Source organism: Cladophialophora yegresii (assembly GCF_000585515.1).
Source record: "Cladophialophora yegresii CBS 114405 chromosome Unknown aczIN-supercont1.3, whole genome shotgun sequence".
Taxonomy (NCBI): domain Eukaryota; kingdom Fungi; phylum Ascomycota; class Eurotiomycetes; order Chaetothyriales; family Herpotrichiellaceae; genus Cladophialophora; species Cladophialophora yegresii.
Window position 1 is genome coordinate 2012257 of NW_006913047.1, and position 20904 is coordinate 2033160.

The 20904-nt window shown below is 53.2% G+C and overlaps 11 protein-coding genes across 11 annotated transcripts; 7 read left to right on the forward strand and 4 right to left on the reverse strand.

Annotated features, from left to right (window-relative positions):
• Window positions 1-302: 302 nt before the first annotated feature.
• Window positions 303-1310, reverse strand: A1O7_04455 (4-hydroxyphenylpyruvate dioxygenase; the record flags this gene model as incomplete). Its single annotated transcript, XM_007758466.1, has 1 exon — window positions 303-1310. The coding sequence occupies one exon, from the start codon at window positions 1308-1310 to the stop codon at window positions 303-305; it is 1008 nt and encodes a 335-aa protein (XP_007756656.1).
• Window positions 1311-1895: 585 nt separating this feature from the next.
• On the forward strand, window positions 1896-2828 carry A1O7_04456 (uncharacterized protein; the record flags this gene model as incomplete). The annotated part of the gene is made up of 1 exon (XM_007758467.1): window positions 1896-2828. The coding sequence occupies one exon, from the start codon at window positions 1896-1898 to the stop codon at window positions 2826-2828; it is 933 nt and encodes a 310-aa protein (XP_007756657.1).
• Window positions 2829-3432: 604 nt separating this feature from the next.
• On the forward strand, window positions 3433-4443 carry A1O7_04457 (uncharacterized protein; the record flags this gene model as incomplete). The annotated part of the gene is made up of 1 exon (XM_007758468.1): window positions 3433-4443. The coding sequence occupies one exon, from the start codon at window positions 3433-3435 to the stop codon at window positions 4441-4443; it is 1011 nt and encodes a 336-aa protein (XP_007756658.1).
• A 217-nt stretch (window positions 4444-4660) lies between these two features.
• Window positions 4661-5992, reverse strand: A1O7_04458 (tryptophanyl-tRNA synthetase; the record flags this gene model as incomplete). The annotated part of the gene is made up of 1 exon (XM_007758469.1): window positions 4661-5992. One exon carries the CDS (start codon window positions 5990-5992, stop codon window positions 4661-4663), a length of 1332 nt encoding a protein of 443 aa, XP_007756659.1.
• Window positions 5993-6369: 377 nt separating this feature from the next.
• On the forward strand, window positions 6370-7095 carry A1O7_04459 (uncharacterized protein; the record flags this gene model as incomplete). The annotated part of the gene is made up of 1 exon (XM_007758470.1): window positions 6370-7095. The coding sequence occupies one exon, from the start codon at window positions 6370-6372 to the stop codon at window positions 7093-7095; it is 726 nt and encodes a 241-aa protein (XP_007756660.1).
• A 756-nt stretch (window positions 7096-7851) lies between these two features.
• Window positions 7852-8573, forward strand: A1O7_04460 (uncharacterized protein; the record flags this gene model as incomplete). Its single annotated transcript, XM_007758471.1, has 2 exons — window positions 7852-7935; window positions 8028-8573. The coding sequence occupies 2 exons, from the start codon at window positions 7852-7854 to the stop codon at window positions 8571-8573; spliced, it is 630 nt and encodes a 209-aa protein (XP_007756661.1).
• A 381-nt stretch (window positions 8574-8954) lies between these two features.
• A1O7_04461 (uncharacterized protein) lies at window positions 8955-9821 on the reverse strand (the record flags this gene model as incomplete). Its single annotated transcript, XM_007758472.1, has 2 exons — window positions 8955-9303; window positions 9376-9821. 2 exons carry the CDS (start codon window positions 9819-9821, stop codon window positions 8955-8957), a joined length of 795 nt encoding a protein of 264 aa, XP_007756662.1.
• A 605-nt stretch (window positions 9822-10426) lies between these two features.
• Window positions 10427-13201, forward strand: A1O7_04462 (CAMK/CAMKL/AMPK protein kinase; the record flags this gene model as incomplete). Its single annotated transcript, XM_007758473.1, has 1 exon — window positions 10427-13201. The coding sequence occupies one exon, from the start codon at window positions 10427-10429 to the stop codon at window positions 13199-13201; it is 2775 nt and encodes a 924-aa protein (XP_007756663.1).
• A 792-nt stretch (window positions 13202-13993) lies between these two features.
• A1O7_04463 (uncharacterized protein) lies at window positions 13994-15534 on the forward strand (the record flags this gene model as incomplete). Its single annotated transcript, XM_007758474.1, has 2 exons — window positions 13994-14759; window positions 14813-15534. 2 exons carry the CDS (start codon window positions 13994-13996, stop codon window positions 15532-15534), a joined length of 1488 nt encoding a protein of 495 aa, XP_007756664.1.
• Window positions 15535-15667: 133 nt separating this feature from the next.
• Window positions 15668-16296, forward strand: A1O7_04464 (uncharacterized protein; the record flags this gene model as incomplete). The annotated part of the gene is made up of 2 exons (XM_007758475.1): window positions 15668-15822; window positions 15987-16296. 2 exons carry the CDS (start codon window positions 15668-15670, stop codon window positions 16294-16296), a joined length of 465 nt encoding a protein of 154 aa, XP_007756665.1.
• An 83-nt stretch (window positions 16297-16379) lies between these two features.
• A1O7_04465 (structural maintenance-chromosome 4) lies at window positions 16380-20863 on the reverse strand (the record flags this gene model as incomplete). Its single annotated transcript, XM_007758476.1, has 2 exons — window positions 16380-16607; window positions 16670-20863. The coding sequence occupies 2 exons, from the start codon at window positions 20861-20863 to the stop codon at window positions 16380-16382; spliced, it is 4422 nt and encodes a 1473-aa protein (XP_007756666.1).
• Window positions 20864-20904: the final 41 nt, after the last annotated feature.

The window sequence follows — 20904 nt, forward strand, 5'->3', positions numbered from 1 at the left end:
AAAGGAATTGCAAGAAATGGACAGGAGCTAGGATATCGAGTTTCCAAAGTCCTGGAAACAGATGAAGATGGCGACAGGAAGACCGTCCAGCAGGAGAAATGCAGGGAAAGCGAATGCACTGCGCAATGATCTCAGAACAAAAGATGGAGATGGAGATGGAGATGGACACGTGCGGCAACCAATCACAGGAGCTCAGCTTCTCCCGCCTGCGCCATAGATACAGAGTACTCTTTTGACCAACATAAGATAATCCTGGATATTTCAACTAAGACTGCAGGGCGCTGCCAGATGTCTGTATATCTCTACGCTTTCTGCAGCGCATCTGCCAGTTTCTTCCACGATGCTGAAGCCCGTGTGGCATATCTCTGCGGCAGCTCTCGATCTGGGTCCGCCAATTCCCGCGAGAACAGCTCCATGCTGACCCAGCCATCATATCCCAACTTGTTGACAATTGCGTCCATCACAGGCTCGATGGGAAGATACCCTCCTCTGTCCTCTTCGTATGGAAACAGTCGGGCATTTCGCGACCAGCTCATCCTTGCGGGCTGATCAGCCGCGTAGAATGGATGGGACTCGCTCAAGGGCGGATCCAGCTTCTCGGCATCTCCAGCCTGCACATAAAACACCTTCGCAACATCTCCCTGCTTGACCAACCTGTCGAGAGACACCGCAAGATTGTGTTCTGCATCCGGAGTTCGCCCGCTTTGCGCAGTAGGGTCACCCCATGTGCGGCCAGCTATGTGGAAGGTGTCCAGACACAAGCCAAAATTGGGTCTGTCCACTTTCTTAGCAACCTCCCACGTGTCTTCCCAGGTGTCAAAGTGTCGGCCCCAGGCGACGCCTTCATACGCAAATCGAACTATTGGGCTCTGTGCAAGCCCCATATCAGCTATCTGGCGAAGGTCTGCCACAACGGCCTCTTCTTTCCCAGTCGTGCCTTCTTGCAGCCAGCTTGTAGGTACCTGAATCATGTCTGTGCCTAAGCTGCGGGTGATCTCAAACCACAGTCTCAGCTTCTTGAGCATGGCTTCATGTTGCGTGCGGTCAAGAAGGCCTTCATACTGCCGAAAGGGTTGGAAGACGAGTACAGTCAAGCCGAGTTTGTCGCATTGTTGACGGATGTCCTTTGCTGCCTTGATGCTGTTCGAGTCTCCAAGGCCTCCAGGAAGCTTTTCTGCCAATGACTTAACATCGTCCTCAACAATCTCAACACCCTGGAAGCCGTTGTGAGCCGCTTGGAAAAGTCTGGCCGACCCATGGTGCACCCTTGGATCACCCAGTGATAGCGAAGCAATCGCTGGTCGAATCATGATTGCTGGAATGCTACCAGATACCAGTTGAGTTAGGTATGGCAGGAGCCCGCCTTTGGAGCTTTCCTATGTCTTAGCCGCAATGGATATCGCTTGACGACGGTACGAACAACTACATCAGGTGAGTCTATCCATCAACGAACGAGGACTGCACTGTGTTTATCTGATCACAGGAATCCTTGAGAGTTCGTAACCACTCCGACCTGGATACGTCCGAGAGCTCAGCATCTCCGCATTTCGTCCTGGAGTCTCCAACATCGGCTATAAATTACTCCGCCACCGCGGCTAAGGTCTACGGGATGACAAACCTCTCTCTGGCTATACGCCGGACTGATTACCTTTACGGTCAATACTGGCTGGCCTATGTCTCGCTGGGTCCATGTCCAGGTACAGGCAGCTCCATATGAACATGTCGGTGCACGTCAACAGTGGTATCGCTCTCGAGCGTGAACTATTGTCCCAATTCGCAATCGCAAAATTCGGGAGATGAAGCATATCTCAGTTGACTTCCTAGTTCATCCTTGCAACGAGAAAACGGCGTGAGCAGCCAGTTCCTTCACCTGTCGTTGACAGTGGCGTCGCAGAATGAGGCATCTCGGCTTGCAAAGGACGCGCGTGTATATGGCTGGAGCTCCTGGAGGAGGTACCATTGCCGCTCCTGTCCATGACTTTATTGCACAGTGTCTTGGGAAGAGCTGTTCCATGTCGTTCTTGGCAGCTAAGAGCATTGAAGAGGTTGTCGAAATGTTCCGAGCGCCGGAATTTGCAGGCGGCATCGTGACTATGCCTTGGAAGAAGAACATTATTCCTCACCTCGATCATGTCGACGATATCGTGTTGACCCTCGGAGCTTGTAATCACGTCTCAGTGAACGTTGATGGCACTCTGCGTGGAACGAACACTGATTGGGTCGGGGTCAGAGACGCTCTACTCGGGGCACATACGTCAGCTTACATTGTTGCGGGGCGAAGAGGTCTCGTTGTTGGGGCAGGCGGCGCGGGTCGAGCTGCGGTGTATGGCCTGACGAGCCTTGGCTGCAAGGATATCTACGTGGTCAACCGAGATGCTAGCGAGGCCGACGAGCTTATCCGGGACGTGCAGAATTACGAGACGGCGAGTCGACCTAATGTTACGCACATAGAGACTGTTCAGCAAGCTCGAGGTCTCCAGCCTCCGCACTACATCGTCGGCACCGTGCCCGACTTCGAGCCGACAACTGCATCGGAAATCGAGGCTAGGGAAGTCTATGTGGAGTTTCTGAGCAAAGAGAGGTCGGACCAGTCAGTCATGCTTGACATGTGCTATCACCCACTGCAGACACGCAACATCCGGCTCGCGCAGCAGTATGAATGGCCCACTGTCGACGGAGTGCAGGTTGTCGGACATCAGTTGAAAGCTCAGTGGAAGCCTTGGATCGGCGGAGAACTGGACGAAGAGCAAGAGAAGGCTGCTTGGGAGATCCTGCGGAGCTGTGCACTGTCAGATCCGACAGTCATTCCTCAGGAAGCGAGAGTCTGAACTTTCTATATAATAACAAGACTACTCAATTCAATACCATCTTCGAGGTCGACCGGGTCATGCTTTACTGCCACACAGACCGACAGTTCGCAATGCCCGCGATCCACGTGTCAATGTTGCCATCATCCATGCAGTGTAGCGTGTTCTACGGCCAGATAGTCAGTTGTCTCTTACATAGATAACCCCTTGGCGACATCTGTATATGTACGTCTGAAGGTCGAAGCATTGCTCGGATGCTTGCAAGAAGGGGAATACGAGATTTCCGACGTGGTGTTCTTCGCCACTCTTTCTCTCTTACAATCAACTTGGTTCTTGCGGTTCGCCCTGCTCGTCCCCATACTCATGAATTTCATAAATCAATGCTTGAATCAACAGAAGTTACATTGAAAAGAACAAAATGTAACGTATTGACTCCGTGATCACCTTCGCAGAACCGGTACATTCGATCGCCCAGCCTGGCTTTAATCCTTCATTTACACATTCTCTACCCTTCCCATTCTCATCTCCAGACATACAAGTACCCACAGATCAAACCATATCTACCCACCCGTCCACTGCAAGTAACACACCAACTTAGACGATGTGAGCAAGCCCAGCAACGAAGATGTCAAATCCCACGGCCAACAACGACGAAGACGAGAACATCACGACGACGACGACCACCACGACCACCACTACCTCCTCCCTCATCTCATCCCCGAAAAACCACAACCGCAACCACAACGAATTCCACATCCTAACAACACTACAATATCACTTCTTCAACGAGGAAGACGAAGACGCCCGTGCTGAGGCCAATCCACCCATAGACACGCCATCCAATCTCATCAATACATGGAAAACCCTCAACGCGACGCTTCTCGGCCTCCATGCACGACGCATCCTCGACGCGGCCACCGCGTTGAGGTGGACGGCCGTCCTCGACATGCACCTCAACCTCGGACCTCTCATCGAACAAGCCGCCCGGGCGCAGCTCTTCCGTCCACATGGCACCACTGAACCCCCAGACAGGGGGGTTATGGTCTCTGCGCGCGTCCGCGTCCTGGTCTCCGAGGCAGCTGTCGTGACCATCGAAGTTGTTCCCCTGGGTGCGGCTGCCGCCCCGCTAGCACCCATACTCCGGGCGCGTATTGGGAACTACACGACCAATCCGTTCGAAAAGGCGACAAGTCCATCAGCGGCAGAGATGAAAGTGCCTAGCCGAGTCATGGTAGATAGTCGCCCTACGCTACCTTCGGTGTTCACGCGGCATAAGACGACGTGTCGGCAAGCGTACGATGAGGCGAGAGGGAGGGCGGACCCGCCATTACGGCCTACCACGATGCCCACAGACTGCGAAGTTCTCTTGTTCAACTCCGGTGGCGAAATCATGGAGGCGTCCATGTCGAGTGTTTATTTCCTGCGGGAAGGGGAAGGCATGTGGGTTACGCCACGGTTGGAGGCGGGGGGCATGCAGTCTGTTACGAGGACGTATGCGCTGGGCAAGGGGTGGTGTGTTGAGGCGGCCGTTATGAAGGAGAGTATAAGGGATGGGGAGGTGGTTTGGTTGAGTAATGCGGTTAGAGGATTCTTTTCGGGCAGGATACACCTTGCGGGCCAGGCTGGGTTGGGTTGACAGAAGAGAGAGGATACGTGGCCAGCAATAAGCAGATGGCCTTGAGACGGTCTCGCTGAGTACGCTTCTGGTCGCCTGCTATGCGCAAGTCCAATCATCGCTCACATGGGCTCGTCTTCGTTGTCACTGTGCGATCGAATCGAGCCTTCTAACGCTCAATGCTCACTCAGATCTAACGACGTGCACCTGTATCGCTCTATCATTCCGTTTTGCACAGTCACCTCACTGGGACCTCGTGTGTCCGCCCTTCTGGCTTCGCCTGTCCCTTCTCTTTCTTGGCCTTTTTCTCCTTCTCGGGTTTTTGCTTCGCTGCCGCCTCTGCTTCCGCTGGGGTCACCTTATCCGCCGACTCATTCTTGAACAGAAGCGGCTTCCTCGAGAAGAAGTCCTGTACCACCTGATCCGTCACTTTTGCCCTCCGTTGCTGGAAGTCGGCCACATACTTCTGCAACTGCTCGATGCAAATGGCTTTGATCTCCCCAGTCAGCAGCTCACCCTTCTCATATTGTTCTTTTATCCGTGCAAGCTCGTCGTCGTCCTCCAAGAAGAATGTCAGGTACTTGTAAGGTACGTCCACGTCTGTCCTGCCCCCTAGCTCGCGCTGTTTCTCGGCCGTGTCCTGACCACCAGAGAAGGCAAAGCGGTTTATTTTCTTCTTGATCGCGTTGGGCGTATCCGTGAGGAAGATTGCCGAACTGTCGATACTGGCTGACATTTTTGTGCCTTCACCTTGCAAGGCGGGCAGAAAGCGGGAATGTATCAGGCAGGGCTTCTCGTAGCGCATCTTCTCGGCAATGTCTCTGCACACACGGAAGTACGGGTCTTGATCGATGGCGCAGGGGATCAGGCACGGGATTTTGGGCACGAATTTGGCGTCCTCGCCGAAGATGTGGGGGAACGAAGTCGCAAAGGAAGGTGCGGATTGAGTCGCTGGGAAGTGGAACTCGCCGATGTTGTTGCTGTCGTTGAAGCCGAACGCGCCTTTTATTTGGTTCAAGGTGATGTACTTTGCAGCGAAGCAAACGTTGTAGTAGAATGCGCCGCCCATAAAGCCAAAGTTGGAGAAGATGAACGTCTTTTGCGGGTGGAATCCCACGGCGATAATGTCCTTGGCATTTTCTCTCGTGTAGCGGGTTGCGTCTTCGAAGGTAATCGTTCGCGAGTGCATGAACTTCTCGTCGTCGGTCAGCTGGATGACCAGCGGGCAGTCAAAGACTTCTTGCATATAGCGGGTGAACTCGAAGGGGACAGAATGGCCGACGTGCATGCTGTCGCTTGAGGGCCCTCGTCCTGTGTACAGGTAAAACCTCTCGCCCTTCTCATATCTGTCTAATATCCTTTCTAGTTCGCGGTGGGAGATGACGATCCCCCTGCGCATGAATCGGTGGGGTTTCCGCCCGGTGACTTTTTCGAAGCGCTCGAGCAGTTCTGGTGATATCGGTGTCGCTCCGAAGTCGCGGATGAGTTTGTCGTAGTCCACAGGTTTCAGCTGGCCAGACTCGTCTACACCGCCGGACACCTCGAAGGGTGTGATTTTCTGTTCTGCCATAATCTGTGTTCGTGAGCGAAGGAGGCAGATGCCGCCTCAGAACTGCAAGAAACCAGGTGGTGCAGGAAATATAGGTACGTACTTTCTTTGTGACTCGACGAGATCCTCAATTTGGTCCCCTCAATTTCCATGCGGCGGGGCTCGTTAAACCAACGAGATCGACGAGTCGGATCAGCATATCCGGTTCCCACAGGTTCTTGCTCTCCTCTTTCCGCGGCCGAGTTTGGTAAAGTGGCAAACTGAACTCGGAGGGAGCTCGCGTGCGAAAAAAGGGCACTGCATCATCATCATCACTCCTCACTCCTCACTCCTCCTCCCGCCTTCGCTTCCACCTCAATCATCAGCCTCTTTCTTCAGTCAATGTCTCCAAAGGCAGAATGAAATTCTATGAGCATTCATCTACTTATGACTACACGTTTCCGGCTGTCGCTCTCGCATACTTCCTCCGCTATCCGAACCCTTACTCCAGACATGTCTTGAGCTCCGACGTTATCGATCGTTACATCGACCCTGAGACAAACCGACTTCACACTGTCAGGCTCCATCTCAAGAAATCGAAAGTTCCTTCAGCCATCCTCAAGTTTCTGCCTCGCAGCTTAGCAGGGCCCGGGGGAACCAGTCAAAGCTATGTGCTAGAGAAAAGCACCATCGACGTCAAAGAGGGATGGTTGGAGACAGAGTCGAAGAATATGGAGTGGACGGGCATATTGAGCGTGATCGAAAAGCAGACATACCGAAGACAGCGTCTATCCGACATGTCCGATGACGAATTTCAGCCGCAGCGACCCCAGGAGACGACTGCATGCAAGACTGTGGTGACCTTCGTCTCGCACCTTGGTCACAGTAAGCTTTTGAGTAAGAGGAAACCAGATCTCACCGCGGACACTGAAGAAGAACCACCGAAGCAAGGATTGTTTGCCGCTTGGTCAACGGCTGGCATTCAGCGGACGATTGAACTCGTTGGGGTCAAACGAACCAAGTCGGCTTTGGTTAATGGCAAGGAGGGAATGAACATTGTTCTTGAGAGGCTGAGAAGTGGTGGTATCGTGGCTGTCCTTGAGGGGATGAGACGAGATCGAATGGAAAGTGCAGAGGGCCACTGACAGAAATTCAGTTACCGGCTAAAGCCACGACAGCATTGAGCAGCCTCAATTGCTTCCTGGCAGCGAGGTGTATTACCAGCAATTAAGTTTTTGATGTTTTGAGCGAGGCGCCGGGGCATGCACAGGGAAAACCGAGGATTTGATTGATGCGTGCCGACAACGTATGTATTCTAGGAACGTGGTGCTTGATAGCAATGAAATCATTATCCACTCAGCCTCCGACTTGCAGAAGACGTTCGTGCATGCTGAGGAGTGACGAGGGCCTGAAGACAGGAGCTGCGATGGGTGAGTACCTGACAATCACACACGCATTTCATCTTTCCAGCTGACTTCTCCTCGGCATAGCCCTGCCTGTCGAGGGCTCCTCTTCGGATGTTGTCAAGCGGTGTTACCGGGCTGCCGCACCCATATTCACTCCTACTCTGCTTGCGCTTGGCGGAGGACATCATGAGTTTGGCGGTGAGATCAGATTTCTTCATCGTGACTTCTTCTCCTTTTACATCACACTCCTTCCAGCACGCTCCTTCTTCTTTCCTTTTCTCGATACCTAGGTAGTCATTCGTTCAACCGTCGTCCGTTCCCTTCATTCCATAATTGACAAGTATTACTTCATCTCAACTCCAGTCATTCTTTTGGGCAAGGGGAGCGTGATGGTCGCGGTTACCTCACTCCTGCGGTTGGCCGCCATTGTGCTGATGAGCCCCTTCAAAGGTACTGAGGCTGCCCGCCGTTTCAATCGGCGTAGCGACCTGGACCATGTCCCTCCCATCAACGCCTCTGCCGCCGTCCACTGGACCGTTCCTCTTCAAGGCAGCCGAACCTGCGACGCGGGGCAGCCATGTATGTGGTCTCCCTTGCGGCCTCTAACTCTTGGTTGACCCTTTTCAGGTTTAAGCTCGCTTTCAGCTCCATCATCGACCAAACCTCTTCAGTATCTTGCAATCGCACGTGGATTCTACATGTACCTGTGCCCTGGGAAAAGTCCAAATGAAGCAGCTCAGTTTCAATCTCAATCAACGCAACTTTACGATGCCGCACCTCTTATCCCGAATCTTCCCAACGAAGCCGCTTTTCATGAGTTGCCTGGAAGGCTCTACGACTTCGACTACGCTGAACTGAGGAACACCACACTCGACTGCATGGGTACTATTGGTACAGACAACAACACCGCCATCGTCACACTTTTCGAGATCGCTACTTTCGAAGCCCTCCCGTACGAGTCTGTGCTTCCACCTGACCATACAGACGAGGACGGCCGGTGGGCACATTCAGTTAGCCGCAAGAGAGATTGGGACATCTACCGGGTCAAGACTTCAGGTGGTACACCACCTACCTGTGACGGTACGCGATTTATGGCCGAAAAGGAATACACCGCGGAGTATTGGTTCTTCTACGGGGGAGGAGAAGATCTATGGACACCAACCGATGTCAAAAGAGAGGAATCGACCATAGCTCAATCCATGCCGGCTTTCATATGACAAGCGAAAACAGAACTTGACCGGAAAGGGAAAGAGTAACAAAGGGATTTCAGTATGTGCAATGACTTGTCAATGGAGATGATAGCAGCAAACTGCGACATATCACCTTGGAACAGATTTCCGTGAGCTGGCGAGTGAGTGGACGAAAGAGTCTCATCTCGATCTTATGGGCAGTAATGGCAATTAGATCTTTCCTTAGGGTAGTGACAGTGCTTTAGCTTGGAGGACAACGATAATCCTAATAATGGGAAATGAGGATGAGATTGAGGATCTAAACGGATAGAAAGGGCAGAAGCAGTCTCCTGCTTCATGCTTAAGGGCTTCACACGGACAAGACCCGTATCGACACAGAAACGTCTCGCCTCATCACCTTGCGTGCGTTCAGGACGTCGGCCTCAGTGCGTACATCCTTACAGGCAGCAACGTCTTCGGGAACCCGGTTTGCAGCTGTGTCTTCACAATCATCAGCCCGGCCTGCTCGAAACACTCCCTGAAATGCCGATCGCTACGGCTGATGCTGCTGTTCTCCTCCCAGAATATGTCTTCCCCGCCCGCAGCCGTGGAGAGATTCTCCTTCACGATGATATAGCCGTCTGGTGCGAGCAAATGGATCAACTGCTTGAGGTAGCGGACCAGATCAGGGGATGAGAGGTAATCGAGACACCATTGGTTCCAGACTAGATCATACCGGCCCTCGTTCTGGACTGTGAAGTCGTCCGTGAGGATTGACCTCTTCCGATTATCTACGTCTGATAGCTGGTTCGAAGACACCGCGTTGGCAGCATCGAACGAAGGAATCAACTCCGCCGTCCACTCCTGTAAAGGCACATTATAGACACGCCGCAGCTGCCCAGATTGGATCAGCGGCGAGTCCGACGCGGTTAGCATGGCGGTAAATTTCTCGATCGGCTCGACAACGTCGATTTTCTCGCATATCGAGGCCAGCAAGTTTCGCGTTACCCGCCCAATCCCCGCCCCAGCTTCGAGACAATACCGGAAGGGGTACTTTGTCGTTTTCTGGTTGGGGCTGCCGGTTAACGAGGATTTTCCGTCCACCGAGACCGGATGGAGCCGGCGGAGCTTGGACATGAAATTGCGAGAAAACTGGATGTCCACGCGAGATACGTGCGCGAAGCCGCCGAGCATGCCATTGTCGTCCACGGATTGCTGGGCCCAGTACTCGCGTTGCTCGGCGGTAGATATTCGAGCATCGTTCTCTGTCTGACCATCAGTCGCGGTTGCGGGCATTGCGGATTTCTCTTGTGTATTACGGATGTACTCGTTGCTAGAATTCCTCGTACGGAAGACGAAGGGTTAGAGAGACAGAGGAGACCGTGTAAGGCTGCGCAAGGCTGGCAAGCCGGCATTATTTGATTGGTGGGATCAAGTGCATCCCGCCTGTTCTGCCAAGGCATATGCTGCCGTTATTGGTAACGTAAGCGACCCTCCGTCATCGCAACCACCGGAACTGCGAGGCTGCGAGGCAGGTGTGAGGACCTCCTCAGCAGTAGTTACACAAACGAGACAGTGCATGACCAGTATTTCTCCTCGCTCATCCTCTCCAACGTGGTCGTGGACAGCTGCGTCCCGCCTGTTTTTTTCTCACTCACAGCCTGTCTTATTTGCAACCTCCCTGAATTATTGTTGAGGCATCCGTGCGCAACCCACCATCGCCTTGGCCGCATCTTGCCCCAACTGACGGCGCAAGATCCCCCTCATTTTGACCTCGAAAACCGATCGCCCTTGAGATGGTCATTCACCAATTCAGCGACTACGGGTGATACCAACTATAGAAATACGACTTACTCACCCTCGCCGGTGGGCAAGCTGTCTACTAATTCCCTCCCTCCAAAATGTCGTCCGCTATCCACAACGATGAACTCTCCATCTCACTCCCACAAACGGACTCGACCCGTCCGAGACCCTCGCTTCCTACCGTTGTTTCTCCCCCTGCGCGCCCAGCTCTAAGTCAGACCCCGATGGGAGAGTCTCCGGGCACGGCTCGGGCCATGCAGCGACTTCACCAGTATACCTTTGTCCGTAACATCGGAGAGGGGTCATTTGGGAAAGTCAAGTTGGCCCGGCACAAGATTACAGGTCAAGAGGTTGCGATGAAGACTATCAGTCGCCGCAAACTGATCAGTCGAGACATGGCAGGCCGCATTGAGCGAGAGATCCAATATCTACAACTCTTGCGACATCCCCACATCATCAAGCTCTACACGGTCATCACGACCAAGACAGACATCTACATGGTGTTGGAATACGTTCCCATGGAACTCTTTGATTACATCGTCAAGCATGGTCGACTGGGCGAAGCGAAGGCACGCAAGCTGTTCCAGCAGATCATCTGCGCCGTGGAATATTGTCACCGACACAAGATCGTCCACCGTGATTTGAAGCCAGAGAATCTGCTCCTGGATAAGAACATGAATGTCAAGATTGCCGACTTTGGTCTCAGCAATATCATGACCGACGGTAATTTCCTGAAGACTAGTTGTGGGAGTCCGAACTATGCTGCACCTGAAGTTATCGGCGGCAAGCTGTATGCTGGTCCGGAAGTCGACGTCTGGAGCTGTGGTGTCATCCTCTATGTGTTCCTCGTTGGTAGACTTCCGTTCGATGATGAGTTCATCCCGGCTCTTTTCAAGAAGATCCAGGCAGGGACCTTCCACATTCCATCTCAGACTCCGCCTGGTGCGGTGAACCTTATTAAGCGCTGTTTGCAGGTGCACCCGGTTCATCGCATCACAATCCCTGAGATCCGACAGGACGAATGGTTCATAAAGGACCTGCCCGAGTATCTGGTCGATCCTGTGGATGAGTTCTTGAACACTGGAGTCGACCCAGGCAAAGCGATCGACCCACGCCAACTCGCGCCTGGAAAACCAGTCGAGGTCGCCGAGAAGATTCATGAGCAAGTGGTCGGCAAGCTCGGCCGAACCATGGGTTATGCCAAAGAGGATGTCAAGGAGGCTCTAAGCAAGGATGAGCCCAGTGCTATCAAAGACGCCTATCTTATCGTGAGGGAAAACCAAGTCATGGTGGACACTCCTCAGTACCGCTCAGATAACCCCATGCTGGAATCGTTCATGGCATCTTCACCACCTGTCGAACCGAATTATCCAGGTTTTCCGGGATCGCCGAGACTACGGCTTGGAGAAAACGATGTCAAACCGCTCACACCGACCCCAGTCCGCGGAGAGGCACACCGAGCAAGCCGCACGTTATCAGATACTCCAGCCACGTTGAAAGAGGAGGAGAGGCCCAGAATTTCCAATATTCGGGTGCTGAATACATCGCTTCCCCATGTGCATGAAGAGCTACTTCAACTTCGCGCAAAGGCGAAAGCTAATGGCGAAGACCCTGACACTATTCTCCACCCACCGAACCACGAAGACAAAGACGACGCCGATAGTCCGATTCCCGAGGAAATTAAGGATGAACACGGGAACCCGATCTACCGGTCCAAGGAAGAACAAGAAGCTACATCCAGAGCCCTCAAGCCGCATTCTCGATCTGTGACGGGCCTGAACGCAATGAGAGATACAAAGAGTCGACCCGAGAACATGACATCTATGTCAACCGATGAGAAGCGGCCGGCGGCGTCAAAGACCAAGCAAAGACGGTGGCAATTCGGTATTCGCAGTCGCAACCAGCCCTGGGAGGCAATGAAGTGCTTGTACGGCGCGCTTGTCGCTCAGGGAGCTGAATGGGAGGTCAACCCCTGGTTGCGATCTGAACACATGCCCGAAGGAGATGACGACAAAGATAGTCTCCCGCCTCCTCCACTTGAACTCGAGCCTGGCCAACGCCATGAGGTACTGCAACAACGATTCTCATTCCTCGCTGAAGATTACTACATCCCTCGCGATCCCTTCAACATCCGCGCGAGAATTCTGAAGAAAGGCTTACTCATGCCTGGCGAAGCACCATCACTGTCGGCTCATAGTTCTGCAGTCAGCCTACCAGCAGAAGCACAAAATCAGTTGAAGAAGCATATTGAGCAGCTGGGCTATGCCTCAGACGACGTTAAGCAGGCATTGGGCATGAACAGCCCGAATGGCGGACAAGCACCCGTCAGGTCTCCTGTTGCATCCGCACACAGCACAAGACCCAACACTGGCGGTGGGGAGCCGGCTGGTCACAGTCAGGACGCATTCACCGGACCAGGTCAAGCGCCCATGATGAGACCCGACAGCCTTGCGGCGCTGAGCAAGAAGATACCGAGTGAGAACATCGGAGTTTGGGTATTTATTGACATTCAACTTTATACCATAGATCCAGGCACCTTCGTGGTCGACTTCAAGTGCGATGGCTATCAGAACGTCATATGGCACGACTCGAAGAAGGATCGAGACCGGAACAAGACACCTGCTACAAGTAGCACGGTCACAAGTCCAGCGAACAGCAGGCCAGCCAGTGGCTTCGGCGACAACCGCCACACCAGTTCTGACAAGTCCAGCGAGGAAGAGGGAACACCAGAAGGCTACTGGAAGCCGGTCAGCAAACGATACAAGAACATGGAGAAGGAAATCTCTAGCCCGTATCCTTATCTCGATGTGGCTAGTGACTTGGTGGCTCAACTAGTAAGTCTGAGTGCTAGGGCTGCACAGCGGTCTTCCTGACTGTGAATAGTGGGGTGGCGCTGCTTAAGACACGACAGCCGACGGACGCATAGTTTCTACAACTTGGAATGAGCACAACGACATTGGATGAGGCAGGGAGTATTGATGGGGGGTTATGAACGAGGGCGGGATATCTGGATTGACCGACCAAAAGGTGTATGGGAACGAAGGCGTTACTGTAGCTGAGGGCGGCTGGCATGATTGCTGGGCAAGACGACCGGACAAGTCGTCGACAACAAGGGAGTAACAGGGCATAGGAAAGCATAGCTAGCGCCAGCTTCACTCAAATGTGAGGGTGGTCTACGTCAATGCAAATTGGTACTACAGGACATGCTTGGGATCCGTGGCTCTTGCACCACAGTAAAACCGCGGAGCGCGTTGAGCGGCCCCTCTGTAATTAATGGCACCCCCACGTAACCCCTGGTGGTGTTGCCATTCACGCCATTCCACAGTACATGATGACTAAGTGTTGTGGCGGTGGTGGCGCACCTATGGCGAGTGCGGCGTTTATCGTTCTAACGTCGCCATGCGGTCACGCTCCGACCTCGACCCTCGTGCCTCCACGTAGGTGGCATACTGGCTGCACGTTTTGCTTTGATTCACTCATTGATACTTGCACCTCAACATCATCTCTCTTCTTGGTGGTCGATTACCATACCGCAGAGCTACGCGTCGGCCCTCGCATCTTGTTTGTCGCGTGACTACAGCATTTCGCTCTCTCCTTTCGTCAGGCCAGTGGAAGATCCCGCATTGCGAATATCGAAAGCTAGCTTTGACCGGCATACACCCGAAATGGGCCTTCGGTCGAAGCTACAATCCTGGTCGCAGGAGCTTACGCCCTACTTTCTTTACCTTCTCCTGATATCAACACTAGGACCTTTGCTTTTCGGTTACCACCTTGCCGAGCTCAATGCCCCTCAGGCTGTCATCACTTGCTCCAAGAAGTCCACCAATTCTTTGGCACTGAGCGGCTTGCCACAATGTGTTCCTATGAACGCTGCGCAGCTCGGCCTTGTCTCGTCCATTTTTACCCTGGGGGGCCTCATCGGTGCGCTGGCGGCGGGATCTCTGTCTGCCCGCTATGGGCGCCTTTTAACCATGCGTGTCAATACTGTTCTTCTAGCGCTTGGTCCTTTCGCTGAAGCACTCGCACCGAATATCGCTGTGCTCTCGATCGGACGTCTCATTTCCGGTCTAGGCGCCGGGGTCTCGGTGGTTGTGGTCCCCATCTACATATCCGAGATCGCCCCGCCAAAGGAGAAGGGCTTCTTCGGCGCCTTTACGCAGATCATGACGAACACGGGCATCTTCATCACCCAGCTGTTAGGCTACTTCCTAAGCCACGGACAAATGTGGCGCATTATTCTCGCCGTGGCCGGGGTCATTGGTGTCTTGCAGTTCGCTGGACTGATGTTTTCGGTCGAGAGTCCAAAGTGGCAGGCCGACCATGGCGAGCCGAGACAAGCTAAGAGCAATCTGCGCCGCATTCGAGGCCACAAGGCGGACATTCAGGAGGAGGTCGAAGGATGGAGGGTGCAGAACGAGGACGAGCGGAACGGTATGCGGGTCAAGTAACCTTCCTGTCACACACGCGGCTAATGCTTGAAGCAGACGAGGAACGAACCCTGCTCGCAGAGTCGGACGACGAACCGCGCACAGACGAAACGTCGCGTGGCAAGAAGTCCGAAGCTGTAGGCATCCTGGCCGTAATAAAAGACCCTAACAACAACCGCGCCATCCTTGCCGTGGTCGTGGTCATGATGGCCCAACAACTCTGCGGCATCAACAGCATCATCATGTACGGCGTATCACTCCTCTCGGACCTCCTGGCTGCCAACTCCGCACTGCTCAACATCCTTGTTTCCATTCTCAACATCGTGGCCACGACGGGCTTCGCACCACTTGTCGACGTCCTCGGCCGCAAACCATGTATCCTCATCTCGATTGGCGGCATGGGCATCTCATCGGTCCTCCTCGCCGTGGGCATCCGCTTTTCGATCTCTGTCCTCTCTGCGGTTGCCGTCCTCCTCTTCGTTGCCAGCTTTGCATTCGGTCTTGGCCCCGTTCCCTTCATCCTCTCATCTGAGCTGGTCGGCCCGGAAGCCGTGGGCGCCACTCAATCATGGGCTCTCGCAGCCAATTGGATCTCCACGTTTGTGGTGGCGCAGTTCTTCCCAATTGTGAATGAGAGGCTGGGCAAGGGGACTGTATACTTTATCTTTGCGGCCATTGCGGCGGTATTCTTCGTCTTTGTGGGGTGGTATGTCCCCGAGACGAAAGGCAAGAAGGATGTGGATGAGGTATGGGGTCGACCATCCCGACGTGAAGATTGAGTCAGCCACAGGTACATTGGGCCTTGAGGAGCTAGAGCCATGGTGTACGCGCCCAACTGCAACTCCGGTCTCGATTTAAACCCGGACATGGGCGCATGCTTAGGAGGGCCGTCGTCTCTCTCTCTATCCGGCCATGGTTCGAACATCTCCTCCAACGTTCAACTTAGAAGACCACGGCCATCATTGGACACCGAAACGGCCGTTATCAGTCATTTGTCCCGTACGGCGAGAAGACATGGAAGTGAAAATGGAAGCCTTTCACTTATCGCAGGCTCTTCCCGGCCTGCAGTAACCCGCCGGGGAGACGCGACTACAGTATACACTACAAAACGATCCTATACCTCCATTTCATTTCGACGATCTTCCAGATGTTCATGTGTTGACGCCTTCATCTCAGCTATATATATCCAACAACAAACTCCAAGATGAACGCCACCAACCGACAGCAATAGCATCCCCATCATCGACTTCTCGCGCTCAACGACCAACCTGTCCGCCCTCGCCGAAGAGATCAAACAAGTCTGCGCAACATGGGGCTTCCTGTACCTCGTGAACCACGGCCTCCCGCAACCGCAGATCGACCGCATGTTCGAGGTTAGCGCCACCTTTTTCAAACCCATACCTCGCGCCGAGAAGGCCTTGTTCCCATGGAACAGCCTCGCCAACGTCGGCTACGACGCCAAGACCGGCACGCAGGGCTACTTCCACGACTGCATCAGATGTACCGAAGCTAAACGTTACGTTACACCCAATAATGCATAAATCAACTCCTCATACCAGTCATCAAGCGTTAACATTGCCTGTCTCAAACTGTCTCCCTCCCGCATTACATAGCATTACATAGGTTACCGTATCTGCCCAGGCTGTCCAGGGACAATTGCTCTCTGGGCTGCCGCCTGTCGCCCGGCAGCCAGGTAGTCTCTGTTCTCCACCGTGACACTCTTGGTCATATGGTTGACCTTGTAAATGCCCACCAGTCGCTCAGCCAGTTCAAACATGTTGTTCCGCAGAGAAATAACAATGAACTGTGCGTTCTTTGTGCGTTCTTTGATATACCCTGCAACGATCGAGACCTGGACGAGCAAGAAGTTAGCGGTGGGCAAGAGCAGTCGTGCATGCACAGCGCCCAACTTACATTTCGGAAGTCCAATGCCGCATCAATCTCATCCATGACATATAGCGGTGTAGGACGATACACGTGCAGCGCAAACACCAATGCTAGCGAGCTCAGCGTCTTTTCCCCCCCAGACAGGTTGCCAATATTCTTCCAGCTCTTCTTGGGAGGCATGACGGAGAACAAGATGCCCTCGGAGAACGGGTCTAACGAGTCGACAAGTTCGAGCTCGGCGTTACCACCCAGCGTGATGAGCTGGTACATCGACTTGAGATGTGAAGAGATGGTCGTGAAGCCAGCCATGAATTGCGTCAAACGCAAGTTCCGCAGCTCCGTCAGGCGACTTTTGGCTCCATCTCGTGCCTTGATGGCACTCTTGAGATCACTAGTACGAGATGCTACCTCGTCGCAACGCCGGCGGTATTCTGTGATGACGCTAAGGTCGATACCGGAGGCGTTCGATACCTTCTCCTCAAGTGCCGCAATAGAAGCGACAAGGTGGTCCTTGTTTTTGTCAAGAAGCTCGTCGCGTGTGAATGTCTGGAGTTGGCTCCGGACTGGATGGGCAGGTGACGGGGACTGCTCTTCAGATGGGTCGCCTTCGTCGACGTCCATAGCGTCTGGGTCTGCTTCTGGTGGGGCATCGTGCATCTCTTCGTCCTTCGGTTGTTGAGGCTGCTCCTCACCTTGACGAGGCGAGGTGCCCTCCAAGTCCGCTATGTCGTGCAGTGTAAGCTTGGATAGCTTCTCTGCCCAGTAGCGACTCTTCTTGTGGTTGTCTGCCAGGACTTTCTGATTCTCCTCGAGCTTGTTCTTCATCTCAATCTCGAGCGCTCTTGTGGAGTTCAGCTCTGTCGTTTGCGTGTCAAGGTCCTTCTTCAAGTCTCCCAGCTCTTCTTTCATAGACGTCTGCTCTTCCTCGGCCTTTTCAGCTTCGCCTCTCAGCTCGGCTGCACCAGACTTGTGCTTTTGAGTGTCCTCTTCAAGCCGTTCGAGATCCCCTGACAACGACTCGAGGTCTTTCTCCGCATCAGCTTTGGCCTTTTCGTTCTTGATCTTCAGCTTTTCGTTCTTGGTCTTGGCAACTTCTGCATTAGAGATGTCGTCGTTGAGCATGTCGATTCGTTCTTTCAGACCGTCGACTCTGGCCTTTTGGCTCCGTAGCTGAAGACCGCCGACTTCCATGATTTTGTCTTGCAGAGCTTGAATCTCTGCCTCCAGGCTTGCTGTTTCTGACCGAAGCTTTTCGAGCTCCCTATTGAGTAATGTAAGCTGCTTTTCAAGGCTCTGGATGTGGCTGTCGTCGGCCGACGGTCCCGCCAGCTCAGCCATAAGATCTTGAACTCGTTTTTGTGCGTCTGCAAGATTCCTGGTGCAAGTGTCGACCTCGAGATTGATCTTTTGTATGGCGGTCTCCAGCCTTGGGATCTCATCTTGCTTTTCCTGCAGGCTGGACTCTAGTTCTCTCTGTCGGGTTTGGAAAGCATCAAACTGCTTCTCCAACTGATCTCGTTCCGCTTCGAGCTTCTGCACTTGCTCCTTTGTAGTGTCAGATGTGAGTTTGGACGACATTGCGCCTCGAGCAACACGAGTGCCACCACCGCTCATGGTACCGGAAACGTCGATCAGTTGGCCGTCCAGAGTAACCACTCGCCATCTTTTAGCACCATATGCAATTCGATTCGCCTGTTGTAAGTCCTGTGCGACAAGCGTGTTCTGCATAACGCTGTAGAAAGCAGGGCGAAATCTGTCATCCTTGGGTTTTATGAGATCAAAGAGCCGCGGAACGTTCTCAGGAGTGTGGATCGGAGAAAGATCGCGCTGCGCCAACTTGTCGAGAAGGATGAAATTTGCCCGTCCCAAGTTGTTCTTCCGCAAATATTCAATGCATTGCTGGCCAACTTCCACATTGTCCACGACCATGTTCTCGAGGGACGGACAGGCAGTAGAGATTGCAACATCAAATTTCTCGTCGATCGTTCCCAAGTTACCGAGACGGCCATGGAACCCATCTATGCGACCAGAATCCCTCAGACGCAACAGACCCTTGAGAACATTGCCCTGGTTCTGACTGCTTGCCAAGCTTGACCGAACCTCGTCCGCCTTCTGCCGGGCCGAAGATATCTGTGACCGAACCTCTGGTTCACTTGAGGCAAGCTTGTGGAGGGCATCTTGGATTTTCCTGACATCCTTTTCAAGTCGAGCTTTCTCATGCTTGCGTTGTTCGATCTCTTCGAGCTTGTGTGCCTTCTCTGCCGCGATGTCCTCAATCTTTGCATTTGCCTGGTCAATCGCCTTTTGACCACTTGTGGCTTTGTCTTTCAGGATATCGAGTTCAGACCGCGCCACGGCAATGGCTGACTGCTTCTGGTTGATCTTCTCGCTCCAAGGTTCCAGAGACTTCTGTTTCACGGCAATTTGGTCTGAAAACACTTGAGTTTTGCCCTGAAGGTCCTCCCGGATTACAGCAAGCTTCTGCTCTTCAACGCGCATTTCCTTCTCAAGCTCGACCACCTCGGAAGTTTTGCGTTGGATGTCATCGGTGTGCTTTTCGACCAGGCTCTGGGCTTCTGATGCAGCCAGGCGACTGGAAGTGGCGGTCTTCTCGGCCTTTTTCTGCTTCCCGGTAATGAACTTGCGTTTCTCCTCGAACTTGACATTTTCCTTGTCATACTTGGCCAGCTCTTTTGTAAGTTCCTGGGCTTGCTTCTCGATGCGCTCATATTGCTTAACGGCCTTGTTGTAAGCCTTTTCAAGCTCTTTTATCGCGTCTTCGCTTCCGGCATGCTTCTCTAGCTCAGCGTCGAGTTGTTCCTGGATCTGTTGAATCGCTTCTTCCGTGACCTTGGTATTGTCTTCGCATTCCGCCATGTAGATCTGATAGAGTGCCGACTGTTTCTCTGCCAATTCATTTTCATCGCGAATGAATGCCAACGCCTTGTTCTTCTTGTCTTCGAGGCTATTCTTTTCTTTTTCAACATGCTGAACCCGGCTCTGCTTTTCGACACAGACTTCATTCAGACTCTCGAGCTCAACGGCCGCTTCTTCGATAGGCGTTTTGTATTTGGACGTGCCGATGATGTCTTCTAGATATTCCAGTAGACCGTCGTCGTGCTCGTTTGCTGCCTTTGGCTTCATCTGTGCGATTGACTCGACTTCACCCTGCAGGATTAAAAATCGTTTGTGATCCAGGTCGATGCCCTTGTCCTTCAGCAACGTTGTGACCGTCGTGAAGTTCGTTGTCCTGCCATTTAGGTAATAGTTACTGGAGTTGTTCTTAAAAGCTTTCCTCGAGACCACAAGTTGCGAGTCTGGAACCACCTCGTGCCTCCCTCCAGGAAGATCCACAACCTCTTGGAAGTAGACTGCAACCTCACAAAAATCAAGATCCTGATACTGTGCAGAGTTGTGGATAAGGGACGATATTTTGCCCTGTCTCATTTTGCTCGCTCGGAAACCAAATACGAAAAGCATCGAGTCGATGACGTTCGACTTGCCCGAGCCGTTGGGGCCAACAACGGCGGAGAATGAGGGATGGAAAGGACCAACGACTTGTCTGCCCGCATAACTCTTGAAATTTGTCATGACTAGTTGTCGGATGACCATCCTGGATTTAGGCGCACTGGATTCCTCCACAACAGGAAGTCCCTGGGCCTTTGCCCTTATGACAATATCCATCGGCTTCTCCATTCGCATATCTGCCGGCTTTGATGGCTTGAGCATGTCCGGGCTCATTCGGGGAGGGGTATTCTTGTTCAGTGCCTGGCTTGTGACATCTTTCAATGGGGTAGGATGCATGTGGTCAGCTTCTGGGGAAGCACTGGCGTCCGGAGTAGGTAGATCGGGTACAGGTGGCGCTACTGAGGATTTCCTGCTTTTTCGCGCGGCAGTGCTCCTTCGTTTTGACGGCGATGAGGTCTTGGAGGGAGAAGCAGGTTCACTCGGCGGCAGCGTCTCTTCTGGCTCGAATATCTGTGAGGGCTCGATGCCATCACCCGTCTTAGCCGCCCGTTGCCGGCCCGACTTTCTGGGCGATTCATTTGCACTCGCTGTCGTCTGTCTTCTCGTGGATTTGCGCGGACTCCGTTTCGGTGCAGGCGTAAACTCTTCATCGTTCTCCTCTTTGATCAGACTGAGCTCGTCCTCGGATTCGTCAACCACGACGGTTTTGCGCGCGGCGCGACGCGTCGGTCGAACTGGAGATTCGGCTGACATCCTGGCCCTGCCGTTGTTTTGGGTCCAGCGCGTGATGACTT